An 18,142-nucleotide genomic window follows, 5' to 3' on the forward strand; every position below is an offset into this window, starting at 1 on the left:
CGGGGCTGGAGCGTTGAAGAAGTCCCCTGCGCATGCGTGGGTTGGCGCGGCCCAACTGCGCATGCGCGGGTTGGCGTGGCGCAAATTTGGCACGGCGAAGGGAGGCTGGAGTGGCGTGAATCGCTCCAGCGCCGTGTTGGCCCCCTGTGGTGGGGAACAGAATCAGTAGTCCCTGCGTCCGTTTTGCGCCGTTGTGAAACGCGACGGCATTCGCGACGGCGTGAACACTTAGTCTCCAATTTGGAGAATCGCGCGCAAATTTACTCCTAGGATGTGAATAGGCATTTTAACTGTGTGATTTTATTTTATAGTGAGGATGAAGAAATACATGAACTTAAGAACGAGTTAAACAAGTTTGCACCTTTCTTTACTCAGTACCACATCAGGGCAGTGTCCTGGGCTCAACTATTTTCAGCTGCATCATCGAGACCAACTCTGCATTATGCAGTGGGATTTGAGGCAATTGACTGCAATGTTCATCTCTATTAACAATTCCCAAGATAAAGAAAAAGTCAAGGTTTACATGCAGGAAGAAAAGTGAAGATGATAGAGATAATTTGTGGAGTGAAAATTGATAGTCAGGATACACTGAAAGGCTGGCTATGATTATAATGGATAAACTGGCTGATCCCGATAGCTTGTACCTCAGGTTGCTAAGGCACGTGGAAATGCAGATAGCAAAAGGCTTGGTGTGATATTCCAATCTTCCCTGATTCGGTATGGGGGAGGTGCCAGAGGATTTTAAAGCAGAAAATATTACCGTTGTTCAAGAAAGGGTGTAAGGACATTCCTAGTAATTATAAGCCAGTCAATTTATCAGTTTATAAGGGTTTAAAATCAATACTCAAAAGAAGAAATCAACATGCACTGAATATTTGTTTGAGTTAATGAAGGAGGGTCAGAAAGGATTTTAAAAAGGTAGAAGATGTTTGACTAATCCAATTTAATTTTTTACTGACGAAACAGACGAAGTTGATAAAGGGAACACGATGGATGTTGTCCATATATATTTGAAGAAAACATTTGTCAAAGTACCAAATGAAAGGCTGATTCAAAAACAACAGAGGCTCGTGAAAATACGAAGTTAAGTGTCAGCTTGGATAAAAATTTATATTGTCTAAGATATAGGCTACAGGCATTCCGTTCAGTTGGTGGGAAAGTCTCTTAGCATATCTTTTTGGAAGAAATTTGCATTTGAGCCAATTTTCTGTAAGAAATTTTCCCAGAATAAATTTGACTATTAAGTGTGACTGAGAAAGTGTGCAAGAAATAAGCATGCAAATCCTTTGTTTTAAATATTACAAACAGATGTCCAGATTACCTAAATAGTGGCCGAAGCATGGATACATCCAGGGCCTGACGATCTTCGGGACAATTATGGTTTTGCACCAACCACCCATGGATACATGATGTGCAGAAGGCATGTTCACACGGAGCCTGTAAAGGATTCTCCAACACATCTCGGCAGATGCAACACAGCAGTCCTTCATTTACATAGCCGACAAATCGCTCAATATCATATCCCATTCTCTGCACCTGTTTTTAAAAAAAAGAGACTAACAAAATATTAAGTTTAAAAATAAATTACATGCAACAATATAATGACTGCTTTAATATTGAATATAGCCATTGCTTATCTTCCTAATTACTTGATAAAATATTACAAATTTGACTTTGACAATATTAATTGGCATGATGGTTCCACGACGTTGTTTATTAAGCAAAATGCTTCTCTGAGCCAATGGACATGGAAGATCCCAGATTTGTGCTGAAATCAGTGTTGAATTTATTGATGCTAGCCAGGAAAACAGTAAGGGCACCAATTTTTTTTTTTTTTAATTTTAGATTAATAAAAACATTTTTTTTAATTTTTCCAATTAAGGGGCAATTTAGCGTGGCCAATCCACCTACCCGGCACATCTTTTGGGTTGTGGGGTGAAACCCACGCAAACACAGGGAGAATGTGCAAACTCCACACAGTGACTCAGAGCCGGGATGGAACCTGGGACCTTGCCGCCGTGAGGCAGCTTTGCTAACCACTGCGCTGCCCTTGGGCACCAAAATTTGCTCACAGGTTAAAAATTGAAATCAGCTTCAGTTCCTACTCCAAACCAGCATTCAGACAGCTCTACTCAAATTGTGTATATAGTCTCATGCGAGTGTCCCTTTAATAAACATTTTTGTCTTCTCACATTTTCAGTTTTGATGGCTGTGAACTACAGAGAAAAGTGTTTTGGCCTGTTTCTCTCTATTTCATTTTAAATATCTGTTCCAGTAAAAATCACCTTGGTGGTGGCTTTGGATATATAATTGCCTTCCGGAAGGAGCTGAATCTGCTGGTTAAAAATTGGATCAGAATTTCAGTAAATCGACCAGTCTTAGTCAAGCAAGAATACAGTGTACTGGGCCACGCCCTTGAAAAGGGGTTTTTGGTTTATTGAACTTTGTTATTGAATTGGAACAGTTAAGGGGGAATTCATAAAGTGTTATACATAGATTACTGTAGCTGTGTGGTGTCTTTATTTTGTAATTGATAAAAATTCTTGCTATGTGTTTATATGTTAACTAAGCTCTTATAATAAAGCTTGTTTTGATTAAAGTGTCTAGGAAGACTGGTGAATCACACCTGAAGGGAAGGCTCATCCTAGCCAAATTCAACAAAAAGGTTGTAGGTCAGGTGAACTTCATAATATGCTATGGAGTTTCTAAACACTGGCCTATAACAATAGATATTGGGTAAGTACAGGTTTGGGCACAATTATGATATATTCTGCAGTCAGTTAGCCTGCTGAACTGTATTCCAGTGAGGAAACTAAAGCCTTCAGGAGAGGTTGGGAAAAAATTGGAAGTGGAGGGGGGGGGGGGGGGGGGGGGGGGAAGAGGAGAAACCAGCACTGTGAACATGCACACTCACAACTTTGAATTTAATTCACAATGTGAGAAACAGGTTTCAGAGCAAACTTTCTCTTGTTAAATTCGTTGGTACTCAGCAAGACTAACATTTATTGCGAATCCCTAATTGTCCTTAAAAAGGGTGGAGGTGAGCCTCAATTGTTGCAGTCCATGTTATGAAATGAAATGAAAATCGCTTATTGTCACAAGTAGGCTTCAAATTAAGTTACCGTGAAAAGCCCCTAGTCGCCACATTCCGGCACCTATTCGGGGAGGCTGTTATGTAGATACACTCACAGTGTTGTTAGAGCGAGAGTTCCGTGAGTTTTTCTCTTTATTCTTTCATGGAATGTGGGCGTCGCTAGCAAGGGCAGCATTTATTGCCCATCCCTAATATCAATTGAACTGAGTGGCAGTTAAGAGCCGACCACATTGATGTGGATCTTGAGTCACATATAGAATCATAGAATGTATAGTGCAGAAGGAGGCCATTTGGCCCATTGAGTCTGCACCGGCCTTTGGAAAAAGCACCCTACCTAAGCCCATACCTCCACCCTATATCCACACCTCCACCCTATCCCCGTAACCCCACCTAACCATTTTTGGACACCAAGGGCAATTTAGCATAGCCAATCCACCTGCACATCTTTGGAATGTGGGAGGAAACCGGAGAACCCGGAGGAAACCCACGCAGACATGGGGAGAATATACAGACTCTGCCCAGGCCGGGAATCAAACCTGGGACCCTGGAGCTGTGAAGCAACTGTGCTAACCACTGCTACCGTGTTGCCCTTGACCAGGTAAGAACAGCAGATTTCCTTCCCTAAAGGACATTAGTGAGCCAGATAGGTTTTTACAACAATTGACCATGGTTTCATGGTTATCATTTGACCATCTGCCATGGTGGGATTCAGAGCAGTACGTTGGGTCTCAGGATTACAAGTCCAGTGACAATACCACTGTGCCACAGCATCCCCAGCAACACTACTGACACAGTGAAAATTCATTTGACCTGGTTTAACTAGAGTAACAGTTTCAATTTGAAAATATAACAATTGAGAAAATACTGACTTGTATTTAAATGCACTTGCAGGGATCATAAACAGATTCTATCCCACAACTGCCTCCAAGCTATGTGAATCCATAGCTCATCAGTTCCAACCTTCAAAGGCAATACAAAAAGGAGCAGTTGACATATTTTCAAATTCACAGCTAGTTGTTCAGGGAGAAAACAATAAGCCATTTACATGAGCTATTTTTTTGGCACAAATCAAATTCATATTATAGATCACCAACTCTCTTAATATATATATATATATATATATATATATATATATATAGAGGAAATAATCAAACTACGCAACTTCATTATTTCTGTGCAAGTTTCACATACAAGCAGAAATACTATAGTCACGGAGTAAAGGTAACAAAAGAATCACTCAAGTGTGGAGTACTTGCTTTTTAGTCTGTTCTACTCTAACTCTGCTTGGTTAATGGTTTTTGATCAGCTGAATTTCACTTTTCCCATTGCAGAACTTCCTGATGAACTCCCTTCATTTTCTCCAAATCTTGGCTGGGAATCCCCCCCCCCCCCCCCCCCCCGTTTTTGACGGGGAGGGGGGGCGAATAGGAGCTTGTAACAGACTGGCAGCCTTGAAGATTCTAATTGTGGCTAAATCTACTGATGTACTGTGGTGCCACAGTCTGTAGACTATTATTTTTTTTTATAAATGTTTTTTTATTGGGTTTTTGAACAAGGTATAATTACCGTTATGTACACAGGATAAGAAACATAGAACATAGAACAGTACAGCACAAAACAGGCCCTTCGGCCCTCGATGTTGTGCCGAACAATGATCACCCTACTCAAACCCACGCTATACCCGTAACCCAACAACCTTACTTTTAAGGACACTACGGGCAATTTAGCATGGCCAATCCACCTAACCCGCACATCTTTGGACTGTGGGAAGAAACCGGAGCACCCGGAGGAAACCCACGCACATATATATATATATATATATATATATATAAACATATATATATATATATATATATATATACACACACACACATATATAGAAGAGAATGTAGACTATTACTTAAATATAGTCCATTTAAATATTTTGGGGGCAGAGAATCAAGGGAGAATCCCAAAATGACATTTATGCTGGCAGGATTTCCCCACTGAATTGTCCTTGCCCCCGCCAATTACTTAATAGAGCTCCCGCCATGAAAGGTCGGGAACCCCATTACGATACATTCAAATATCGTTAGCGGGCTTTCCCGCTCTATTGTCACCCTGATACACCATCAATAACACATGACGAGTGATGAACGTAACGGAGGCTTTAATATACTAAACAGCAAGCCTCCTGGCCTCTGGACCCGAACTGGGTCCAGAGGCGGAGACTTGCCACCTTTATACCGAAGCCCGAGGGGAGAAGCCACAGGCGGAGCCAGCCTGGACAAGCCCAGGCATGCACAATACAATACATATAATGCAATAACATGGTTTACCACATACCCCATGCTGGGAATTCCCCCTTTCATGGGGTTCCTGTCTCTGTGGCGGAGACCCATTTTTTTTCAAGATCAGGGCACTCTCCCAATCGCTTGAAGCTTAAGGTTTCTGGCGAGGTGAACTCTGACATTGTGGGTCCTGCCTCCAGAATTTTGTTTTGGCTAGGTGTCCAAAAACATGGCAGTGGAACCAGAATTGGCATTTAGTCAAAAAATTATACCAATCCTGCCACTTGTGAACCCCTCATCTAAACAATATTAATTCCTATCATGACCTAATAGAAAAATCACCAAAACAAATTTACACAATAAATGTATGCATGAAGTGCACCCATATAATTGTATAACATTAAAAATACTGTGGATTTTTGCATTTAAATTTAATTTATTGTAAGAAAATGAATAATATTGAGATTTTTGCATTTAAATTTAATTTATTGTAAGAAAATGAATAATATTGAGATCTTTGGTCTCTCAAGGATTTGGGGATTGTATAGGAAAGTTGGGTTGAAACCCGAATGCAGCCATGATTCATCGAGTTAAAGTCTGTGTGACAAATTCGTACAAATAAAGAGTCTTTAAGTGAATACGGTCAGTCTTGTGTCATTTATGAACCCTCGAGGAGATGAGGGGGCAACACTGCACTCTATTGATGCTGGCCTCTTGCACACCCCAATTTGGAACAGTGACCACGTCTCTGGAATACCTTCCTTACCTAACTTTCCATCTTCAGGCCACTCCTTGAAACTGCATTGCTTTGACGACGATTTTGGTCATCTGTCCTAATATTATTATTAGTATTGCAGAACAGGCCAGGGAGGCCAAGAGGAGCGGCAACCGCAACAAAGCCGAATGCAGCTCGGGTATTAGAGAAATCTTGCCACATTCACAGCTCCCCACAGTGATAGTAATCACCAAACCTCCTGTGCCAGGGGGTGGAAGGGAAGGAGGGAGAGAGGAAGGATGTATCTACACACTGGGCCCCGAGGAGGAAAACCCAGGCTGAAAGAAAATTAATCTCCCACCCCCACTTTCACATGAATTTTGCCAAGGCCAAATTTGCTTGTATGCCAGCAGAAGCCATGGCAAGGTTGGTGTTGGTCAAACCCAACTCCTTCACTCAACTTTGGTCCGCTCCATCTTGGGGAGGGAGCTGGTTTAGCACAGTGGGCTAAACAGCTGGCTTGTAATGCAGAACAAGGCCAGCAGCGCAGGTTCAATTCCCGAACTGGTGCCGGAATGTGGCGACTAGGGGATTTTCACAGTAACTTCATTGAAGCCTACTTGTGACAATAAGCGATTATTATTATATCTCTTTACATAACTCAGTGTCATATTTCAATTTATAGACATATATTTAAACTCCCTTCAATGCAAGTTGGCATTGTTAAACTTTTTCCCAGCTAACAATAAGTCACAGGCATGAAATGTTAACCTGTTTTGTTCTTCCTCCATAGATGCTGCCTGATCTGCTGAGTACTTCCAGCATTTCCTGTTTTTCCTTCAGATTTCCAGCATCCAGGGTTTCACCTTTTGTACCCGACCATAAGATAGTCATTAATGAATCCAACAGGATATTAGTGAGAAACTTCTTTACCCACAACGTGGAACAAAAACAGAAAATGTTGGACAATCTCAACAGGTCTGACAACATCTGTGGAAAGAGAACAAAGCTAACGTTTCTAGTCTGGATTTCTCTGTAAAGCTAGAGGGAACAGCAAATAGGGTCAGATTTATACTGTTTTGAGAGCGGGGTGGGGGGGGAGCTTGTAGCAGTGGAGCTGGATGGAGGGACAGCAATAGGTAGAGAGAGACAAAGATGTTATGGGCATCTTTTTTAAAAATGTGTTCATGGGATGAGGACGTCACTGGCTGTGCCAGCATTTGTTGCCCATCCCTGAGGGCATTTAAGTGTCATACATGTACGTATAGGCCAGACCAGGTATGGACAGCAATTACCTTCCCATTAATGAACCAGATGGGTTTTTCCAACATCAACAATATTTCATGGTCATCATTAAGACTTTTAATTCCAGATTTTAAAAAAAAATCAGATACAAATTTCACCATCGTGGCAGGATTCGAACCCAGTCCCAGGAGCATTATCATGGGTCTCTGGATTACTAGTCCAACAATATCACCACGCCACTGCCCCCTCCCTCAATGTAAAATGGGGGTGATAATGACTATGTGGGGTGCTGACAGTGGTACATTAAGAGATCAGAATGTGTTAATAGCTGAACAGAGGGTAAATATTGTGCCAAAGGATAACTTGGAACAGGGAACAGATGGCTCAAGTGGGGTATGGCGGAGGAGACAATGTTGAAGGAAAAATGGACCCATGGAAGAAATGAAAATAGATAGAAATAAATAGGGTGAAGGTGAAAGAGAGCATTCACAGTCTCAAATTGTTGAACTCAATGTTAACAGCGCTGTATTGGGCCATCATGTGAGGTGGATGACAAAATGAATCTAGGAGAAATAAAGCAGAACAAATCCATGCAGCAGAAAAGAATAAGAGGATCATGATGGTGAAGCTGCAGCTTGTTTGGAGCACAAACACCGACCTATGCCTCCTGGACCCAGCAGCTTATTGCTGCGCCAATGAATTGGTTGGCATCCAATAGTTTTTTTTTAAAATCGGTGCATTAGTGAGTGCGTCGTACAACAACATCAGGTTTAACTTAAGAATCGGTACCTCTGCCGTCCCTCCCGCGCGGACTTCTCGGACAATTTAAGCCGCTCGGCTCCCGCTGCCGGAAAATGTCTGCTGCGCTTTACGCCTTTCGTTGCCAGTGGCAACCCCCCAGGCCCGGGGCCTGGGTGGCTCAGCAATTGGTTGGTGGAGTTGAGTGAGCGATCAGTCGTTTTAAAACCCGGTGATTTCACCGCTAGCAGATGAGGATTAGGGGAGGTAATCACTGGCGTTTATGATTTTTTTAAAACTCCTGTTCGTCGCCGGGATTTCCAACCCCCCCCCCCCTGCTCTCCCCTCCCCCAATGATTCTTCATTTCTCGGCGAGAGATTACTCCTGTAATTTAGATTCCGGTTATACTAACGCTAATGAAGGCAAATATCACACCTGCCCATTACTTTGCAACAAACTGGGATATTTCAAGTTAAACGAAAGCACCCCACTTGACAAGACAGTAATACTAATATACCCACCAATCCAATGAATCAGGCATTGGCCACCATTTTCTCCCTCTTGTCACACTGAGCACTTCAGAATCCAGGTTCATTTCCTTCTTACGCTCCTGTCCCATGGGATTTTCCGTTAGCCGGAGTAAGACAACTTGCATTTATGTCACATATTTAAAATAAAGAATGACTTCTCTGTTAAGCATAAAGAAAACGGATGCAAGGGCAGAAAGGGAGAGACAGGGTGTCCAAAGGCTTGTTTGAATCGTTCGAATTTCAAGTAGTTTTTTTTAAAAAAGGAAACCGATTGAAGAGCTTCAGGGGTGAAATTCCATAAATTCCATAAAATAGGCACTACCAGGGAGGAGGGTGGGGAGACAACAATGTGAGATAAGGTTGCATTAAAAGCCGAAATAGAAGAAATACATGTTTAATGCAAGAGGATATACAAATGGAGGAGGTTACAGAAGGCAATGCCATAAAAATGAGAACAGGTATTTGAAATTTAACACATTCCAGAGGTGGTGGCGTAGTGATATTGTCATTGGATCAGTAATCCAGAAACCCCGGTAATGCTCTGGGTACTCAGGTTCGAATCCTGTCATGGCAGGTGATGAAATTTGAATTCAATAAAAAATCTGGAATTAGAAGTCTAATGATGACCATGAATCCATTGTCGATTGTCAGAAAACCCCATCAGGTTCACTAATGTCCTTTAGGAAAGGAAATCTGCCGTCTTTACCTGGTCTGGACTACATGTGACTCCAGTTCCACAGCAATGTGGTAGACTCTTTAAAATGCCTGCGACACCCACATCTCAAGAATAAAGAAAAATAATTAGGGTATGGGAAATGTAGATTGGAGGTAATGGGCGATTGTGACTTAGTGTTGGATAGAATTGTTTTATAAAGCTTTTGCATAACTGATCTGATAAGATACTGATTAAAAATCTCCCTATCTCAGCCTTGAACATACTCAATGACCCAGTCTCTACAGCCCTCTGCAGTAAAGGATTCCACAGATTCATTCCAAATCTCTGATCTAAATGGGCGCCCTCTTGCTCTAAGATTATGCCCTCTGGTCCTGAGCTCTCCCACAAGGGGAAACAACCTCTCAGCATCTACCTTGCCAAGCCCCCTGAGAATCTTATATGTCTCAATAAGGTCGTCACTCAGTCTTCTAAACTCCATTGAGTACAGGCCCAAACTACTCAACCTCTCCTCATATGAAAATCCCTTCATACCTGGGATCAACCTAATGAACCTACTTTGGGCTGCCTTCAATACCAGTATATCTTAGATAAGGGGACCAAAACTGTTCACAATATTCCAGGTGTTGTCTAACTAGTACATTGTATCGTTTCAACAAAACTTCTCTTTCTGTCTCGTTTTAAGTTCCATGGGAGTGATTCTCCCAAAGGGAGACAAAGTGCCGACGCCGGAGTGAAAACCGGAGTGTTTCACTCTGGCGTCGGAGGCCGCTCCTCGCCCCCTATTCTCCCACCCCCAGGGGGATAGGAGCGGCGGCGCGTCAATTTTGCGTGCCGGGCCTTGGCGCCCGCGTCAAAGCGGCGCTGCCTAAATGACGCGGCAGGCGGGGCCTAAATGACATCACCCGCGCATGCGCAGGTTGGCCGGCACCAACCCGCGCATGTGCGGTTGCCGTCCTCCCCTCCGCCGCCCCGCAAGACATGGAGGATTGATCTTGCAGGGCTGCGGAGGGAAAAGAGTGCGTCTTTCAGGTACGCCGGCCCGACGATCGGTGGGCACCGATCGTGGGCCAGACCCCTCCTGAGCACCGCCCTGGTGCTTGATCCCCCCCCCCCCCCCCCCCCCCCGCACAGGCTCCACATGCAGCGGCCGCGCGCTGTTCATGCTGGCAGCAACCAGGTGTGGTTGGCGCCGGCAAGAACCGGTCGGATTAGGCAGGCCGCTCGGCCCATCTGGGCCGGAGAATCGGCACTCGACCGGAGCGGCGATTCTCCGAGTGGCCTGTCGCAAAACGCGACACGCTGTTTTGAGGGGGGTGGGAGAATCGCGTGCGGGTGCCAGGGCGGCGTGGCATGAATCGCCCGGCACTCCCTCGATTCTCCCACCCGGCGTGGGGGTCGGAGAATCGCGCCCCCAGATCTTTAGTCATCCAGAAAGCTTTAGATGCCTTTCCTTTCCGTGTATCTGAATGATCTATTCTTTGAAATCCTCCCAGTGTTCAGTTACTGTTTTCTCAACCATTTTTTGATGCCAACTTACCTGAACCAAATTGCTTTCAACTGAATAAGGTTAGACCCCCCCCTCCAGTTAAGGATTTTTACCCTTGCTTGCTTCCGATGTTTTTCCATATGATGATATGGTCACTGTTGCCCAAATACTCACCCACTAAACCATGCCCCACATTATTCCCCAGAACTAGTTTCTGCACTACTTCCTTTCTCAGTGGGCTGGGTACATTTCAGTAATTCTTCCCTCATTTCCCTGTGTACACATATGAACCCAGTCTTTATTAGGATAATTTAAGAGCTGCAATGTCACTTGAAATTCTTGCATCTGTTTCTAATTTGTATGCATATTTACTCCCCCATCTCCTTTCCACGATTTGTTAGCCTATAGTATAAACAGCAGAAAAAACTGCCCTATTGTTCCTTAATACTAAGAAAGTAGACTCTGCTTTGATCCCTCATCCTTGTACATTGCTTTAATAATTTCATTGGTCAAAATTTTCAACCTTTTTTCTCATCTTTGCTGAATACATTGTAGCCTGGAATATCAAATTCCTACCTCCCCCCCCCCCCCCCCCCCCCCCCCCTCTTCTTTGAGCCAGTGCTGCTATTTCCACTTTGTCTTAATCCCATGTGTCGAATCTGCAGCTCACCACTCCAAACCCACCTTAGATTGCTTCATATTTCCCCATTGTCTGCTCCCTCCCGTTTCTGATTTTTTAAAAATTCCATTGTTGCTTGTGTCTCTGAGTCCTCTGTGCACTATTGTTTCCTTCTAATGTCCATAATCCTTTTAAAAAAATAAATTTAGAGTACCCAATTATTTTTTCCAATTAAGGGGCAATTTAGCGTGGCCAATCCACCTATCCTGCACATCTTTTGGGTTGTGGGGGTGAAACCCACGCAGACACGGAGAGAATGTGCAAACTCCTCACGGACAGTGACCCAGGGCCGGGATTCGAGCCCGGGTCCTCAGCGGCGTAAGCAGCAATGCTAACCACTGTGCCACCGTGCTGCCCTAATGTCCATAATCCTGTTAACTTTGTTTAAACCCTTCCACTCAGCTCTGTTAATGTTCCACAGGGACATTGTTCTTAGCTCTGTTGACCTGTGACTCTTCCACTTCAATCAGGTCCCTCCTGCCCCGAATTAGTCCAGGTTGCCCCAGGACCTGCCCTGGAATCTGATGAAAAAGATTGCCACCCACGATGATTTGCCTTTTAACTTCCACATTAACTCCTAAACTCTGACTGAAGTTCCTCCATTTTTTCCTTCCTACATTATTGGTTCCTACACGGATTATGACTTATAGCTGTACCTTTCCCCTCTCAAAAATATCCTGCACTCTTTCAGTGATGTCCTTTACCATGGCACTAGGAAAACAACACTATGCAAGACTCACCAGTTGCAGAAATGTCTGTCTATCCCCCTATCAAATATCCTCTGGCAATTGCATTCACCATTTTGCTCTGCCCTGTGTGCAATCATTCTCCTCACTGCTATGAATGTGCTCTGGATTAAAATTCTCCAAGGTGTCATCGCTTGCATTAGTGATGCTGAAAATAGGTTTGAGAGTGCCATGCTCCTGATGGGTTGTTGCACTGCCTGTCTCTTCATACCTGGGTGGCAACTGTTTAATATTCTTCAGAATTCTTTTGACTGCAGAGTAACCGCTGTTACGACACCCTGGGCTAGTGCGCGCTCAATTCCAGCCACACTTGACCCGGAGTCACAATACAATTAACCAAAGATTTTAAGGTAAATACCCAAAGTCTTTGGCCCTTATGGGCCAATAATTACAGTCACTAGGCTTGTAAATGTAAACGCAATTACTTTAGTAGTAACAAGAACTGTAATGAAATATGCAGCAAATACGACTGGTTAACAATTAATTCATAATTCCTTCTTTAACTTCCTTGCCCCACCCCCTCTACACACACCAGCACAAGACATTCAAACACAGGCCAAGAATGGGGTTAAAAAATAAGTAAAAGGGAAAAAGAGTCTTTGCTTCAGATGGTTGTTTCCAAAACCTTACTCCTCTTCAAACTCTTTTCAGTCTGAGGCTTTACTATAGATTCATTCAGGCCACCACATCTCTCTCTCTCTGGTGCTGAAAGGCCTGAAGCTCCTTTTCAAATTAGGAGAAACTAGCATTGTTCGCTCCTGTAACTTCTGAATTCCTCATTCTCTCTTCTGCTTGACTTAAAGATACATGTCCATGAATAATCCATGGATCAAAAAAATGATAATGGCAAAATAAAAGGAAGGGGAAATACGAGAATAAACAGGAAGGACCCTTACATCCCCTTCTGGAATATGCATTCCAGGAAATTCTCCTATATTCTTTGACGAAAATCACGTCACTCTTCAAGCTTGAAAACCCAAAGCTTGAGTTTGACCATCTGGTAGAGGCACTTCCTATAGACATATTATCTAGGACTCATGAGATGTCCTGGAAGTCCCACAGGAATTGCAAACAATCAGTCTACGATGTTGCATTAATTTGTTTAAAATGTATCTATTGGTCTTGCCAGGAGATGCCCAATATTCATCTAGGGCAGGGGAGATAGCAGTTTTTTTTTAAAATTTAGATTACCCAATTATTTTTTCCAATTAATGGGCAATTTAGCGTGGCCAATCCACCTACTCTGCACATTTTTGGGTTGTGGGGGCGAAACCCACGCAGACACGGGGAGAATGTGCAAACTCCACACGGACAGTGACCCAGAGCCGGGATCGAACCTGGGACCTCAGCGCCGTGAGGCGGTTGTGCTAACCACTAGGCCACCGTGCTGCCCTAGAGATAGCAGTTTGACCACTTTTCTTGACTTGCATAAATTGTCCATGCCTTGCTATTGTAAAGGAGTGTGCTGAGAAAACAAACCTGGTGCACATAAAGCTTTCTCTTTTCTGTTAGTTTTCTGTTGGTCCACACTTCCTTCTCAACTTTGGCATGGCAGTTGCAGCTATGGCAACCCAGGTGCTGATTTCAGCATCAACGGACAGGTTGCTGGTAATTATTGCTCCAAGGTAGGCAAGTGAGCTTATCAATGTTGATGGAAGGTGGAATCTCTACCTCCTCACTCATAACTTAAGTCTTTCTGACGCTGATTGTCAGTCCAAACTCTTGTAGGCTCAGGAGAACTGATCTACAAGCTGTTGCAGGGAAACTCATTGTGGAATATTAATGCGGCGTCATCATCAATAGCCACACACGGACTAGGACATTATGCACTTCAGTCTTGCTGCGTAGTCCTGCCAAGTTAACAGATTGCTGTCAGCTCTGGCATGCAAATAGACATCCTTATTTGAGTTACCGAGAGCACACAATAGCAGGATGGAGTAAATTATGCTAAAGGGAGTTTGTGCTAGGATGCAACCCTGCATTACCTGACTGCTGGTCATGAAAGCCTCCAATGATGCTCCACGAACTAACTAAACTGTGTGTGTTCTTGTGGAAAGAAAAAATGCCCAGGAGTCCAGGTGGGCAACCTAATTTTGCAAGTTTTAAGAGTTGATTTTGCTGATAAAGGGTGAAGGTCGATGAAGGCAATGTAGAGTGGTTGTGTATTTGCGGTACTAAAGCAGTAAGCTCTGAAGCTGCACTGACTTAGAATAGATGTGTGATGTCAGGGTCTGCAATCTGGTTCAGGAACATAGCAAGATCTTCCCCACAATAACAAACAGGGAAATTATAATTGTTACAGTTACTGCAATCCTGTTTGTTTTGTAGAAGGTGAATCTATTTGCATCATGTGTGTTTTGAGCCACACATTCCTTCCAGCTGACTCAGAAGTTTATGGAGATGCTGCAGCAATGCTGATTTTCCACTTTTGATAATTTCAGGTAAAATGGCAAAGTTTCCTGGGCTATACCACTGGGAAGATGGTCAATGGCCTTGTTGAACGCCACAATGGTAGACTTGCTGGCCAGCTCTATGACAGGAAAGTCTGGATTGGCACTGAGAGCTTCTTCGGTGACGATGTTCTCAGTTTTGTAGAAACTGAGATTGCTCCACCATCCTTTTCATCTGCTTGCTAGTTTGTCATTATCATCCATATTTCTGACTTAAAGGGGGCTGATTTTGTTGCTGCTGGGACTGTTGCTATCTTGATTCCTTCATACATTCAGCTAGCATCCCTGGATAAAGCAGCAAATGGTTTCAACCACTGCTGGTTGGCGCATTGCCAAGCAGCCTGTTGGGATACGATTTTGGCAGCTCTGAGAGCATCTAGAGTCTAGACTTTGTTAGAAGAAGTCATACGGACTTGAAACATTAACTCTGTTTCTGTCTCCGCAGATGCTGACAAACCTGTTTGAGTCTTTCCAGCATTTTTGGTTTCTATATCAGATTTCCAGCATCCACAGTATTTTGCTTTAATCTAGATTTTGTTTGTTGGGGACGTTGTGGTGAATGTGATTCACACTATATATAGTTGCCAATATCACTCCATGTATATATGTTCGTTATCTACCCGTTGTAAGATCAATGCTGTATATAGTTGCCAATATAACTCCGTGTATATATGTTCACTATCCACCATTGTAAGTGCAGTTGCACTATCCGACCACCAGGGGGAGTCGCTCTGGAAGTACACGAGAGTTTGTACTGGGCTCCTCCCTTGGCTCCGCCCAGGACTCCTCCCCCTGGGACCGATGTATAAAGATCAGTGCCTTAGAGCCAGCCTGCAGTTCATCTGGAGTTCAACGACGAATAGGCTGGCTCTGTTGTAAGTGTATGTTTGGGCACCACGGTAGCATGGTGGTTAGCATAAATGCTTCACAGCTCCAGGGTCCCAGGTTCGATTCCCGGCTGGGTCACTGTCTGTGCGGAGTCTGCACGTCCTCCCCGTGTGTGCGTGGGTTTCCTCCGGGTGCTCCGGTTTCCTCCCACAGTCCAAAGATGTGCGGGTTAGGTGGATTGGCCATGCTAAATTGCCCGTAGTATCCTAAAAAGTAAGGTTAAGGGGGGGGGGGGGTTGTTGGGTTATGGGTATAGGGTAGATACGTGGGTTTGAGTAGGGTGATCATTGCTCGGCACAACATCGAGGGCCGAAGGGCCTGTTCTGTGCTGTACTGTTCTATGTTCTGTGTATTAAAGCCTCTGTTCAGATCCAACTACACGTGTTCGCTGAATTGATGGTTCCATCAATTTAATACACTTAAGAAGCTGCCGAAGTAAAGCATGGAATCCGCTCTAAAACCAGGACGTCTAGAACTCGATCCGCAGGAAGCAGAGGCGAAAGAAACCTTCTGCCACTGGCTGAAATGTTTTAAGGCCTACCTGGCCAAAATAAGCACCGCTGAAACTATGGAGGAACAAAAGCTCAGCCTACTGCACGCGAGGGTAAGCCACAGAATATACAACTAAATCCAGCCGATTCCTACACGGCAGCGCTGGCTATTTTGGACAAAATGTATATTAGGCCCATGAACGAGGTCTTTGCCCGCCATGTGTTCACGACTCGCCGACAACGGGCTACTGAAACTTTAGCTGAATTTGCACCCGAGTTGAACAATCTCTCAAATGACTGCAATTACCAGGCTGTAACCGCGGCCGATCATAGGGAGCTTGCTGTGCGGGATGTTTTTGTAGCGGGCCTTCGATCTAGCTATGTACGCCAGAGACTATTAGAAAATGGGGTCCAGGGCTTAAAGACTACCGTAGAGGCTGCTATCACAATGGAAGTTTCCTTCCGCAGCCTCAACTCGTTTCCCGCGGACCCCGCTAACCCCGCATGGGCCCCCGACCTGAGGACCCCCCAAGCCTGTGCCGCAAGGCCCCCCAGCTATCGCGCTGCCACAGCCGGCCGCCCTACTGTCCCAGTCAACTACTCAAACTATCCAGCTGCTCCAGCTAATTACTCAGCTCCCCCAGCCAGCTACTCTGCTCGCCAAACCAGTTATTCAACTGCTCCAGCCTGCCACTTCTGTGGACAAAGCCAGCACCCGCGGCAGCACTGCTCAGCCCGATCTGCGACCTGCAGCAGCTACGGGAAGAAAGGCCACTATGCTAAAGTGTGCCTCGGCAGAAGGGCCACAGCCCTCAACACACCAACAGTCCAAAAACATCGCCCCCAGCACCAGCAGGCCCGCGGGGCCCAAAACGCTGCGGCCTACGCTCAGGCTTCGCCCCCTCCTGCCACGTGCGATCCATGGGGGCCGCCATCTTGGCAAACCTCCACCATGCGGCCAGCCACGTGCGATTCATGGGGCCGCCATCTTGGATGCCATCTTCATCACCACCCTCCACGTGCGATCCACGGGCCCTAGCTGCATCACCAGACTCAAACAGCTCATCGGAGGAGTACGACCTCCCCGGGCAGTCACCACAGGGCCCGCAACTCAGCGCAGTGTTCCTGCATCAAGCTCGCCAGAACGCAGCGGCATCTAATCAACAGGACGCCCGATCGGAAGAATTCGACTCCCCCGGGCACCCACCACGTGGCCCGCAACTCAACACGGTCAACCTCGACCAATCTCGCCCCAAGCATCTGAGAAATTCGATGACGGTGGTCCAGATCAACGGGTACAACATGTCGTGCCTCTTCGACTCCGGGAGCACAGAGAGCTTCATACACCCAGAACTGGTAAGACGCTGTTCCCTCCCTATTTATCCCGTCAAACAAACTATCGCCCTCGCTTCGGGCTCCCATTCCATCCAAATCCAAGGCCGCACTACAGCAACGCTAACGATTCGAGGCGCTAGCTATATCAAATTTAAACTGTATGTCTTGCCCGACATCTGCGCGCCACTCCTCTTAGGCTTGGATTTCCAATGTAATCTCAAGAGTCTCACCCTCAGCTTCGGCGGGCCCCTGCCCCCACTCACTATCTGCAGCCTTGCCACGCTGCGCATCACCCCCCCCCCTCCTCTCTTCGCCAACCTCACCCCGGATTGCAAACCGGTAGCCACCCGCAGCAGGCGGTACAGCCTGCAGGATAGGGTATTTATCAGAACGGAGGTCAGTGAGGGGATCATAGAGGCCAGTAACAGTCCCTGGAGAGCTCAGGTGGTGGTCATCAAGACCGGGGAAAAATTCCGCATGGTCGTCGATTATAGCCAGACCATCAATTGCTTTACGCTCCTAGACGCGTATCCCCTCCCCAGAATCGCAGACATAGAACATAGAACAGTACAGCACAGAACAGGCCCTTCGGCCCTCAATGTTGTGCCGAGCCATGATCACCCTACTCAAACCCACTTATCCACCTATACCCGTAACCCAACAACCCCCCCTTAACCTTACTTTTATTAGCACACTACGGGCAATTTAGCATGGCCAATCCACCTAACCCGCACATCTTTGGACTGTGGGAGGAAACCGGAGCACCCGGAGGAAACCCACGCACACAGGGGGAGGACG

General features: G+C 45.3%; 1 protein-coding gene across 10 annotated transcripts in view; it reads right to left on the minus strand.

Annotated features, from left to right (window-relative positions):
* The window catches only part of rnf41l (ring finger protein 41, like), a 47,028-nt gene extending 38,196 nt beyond the window's left edge, over positions 1 to 8,832 (minus strand). Inside the window, exons 1-3 of one of the 10 annotated variants that reach the window (XM_038809022.1) lie at positions 8,585 to 8,831; positions 3,964 to 4,054; positions 1,322 to 1,536 (exon numbers count right to left, since the gene is read on the minus strand). In XM_038809022.1, coding sequence (XP_038664950.1) covers positions 1,322 to 1,527 — 206 coding nt within the window. In that variant the 5' untranslated portion in view covers positions 1,528 to 1,536; positions 3,964 to 4,054; positions 8,585 to 8,831. Of the gene's footprint in view, positions 1 to 1,321; positions 1,557 to 3,963; positions 4,055 to 8,113; positions 8,288 to 8,584 lie in introns of those variants that run through there. The other 9 variants (XM_038809024.1, XM_038809029.1, XM_038809020.1 and 6 more) reach the window with 9 other exon arrangements.
* Between the last annotated feature and the right edge of the window lie 9,310 nt (positions 8,833 to 18,142).

This window comes from Scyliorhinus canicula, chromosome 10 (genome assembly GCF_902713615.1).
Source record: "Scyliorhinus canicula chromosome 10, sScyCan1.1, whole genome shotgun sequence".
NCBI classification, from domain to species: Eukaryota; Metazoa; Chordata; class Chondrichthyes; order Carcharhiniformes; family Scyliorhinidae; genus Scyliorhinus; species Scyliorhinus canicula.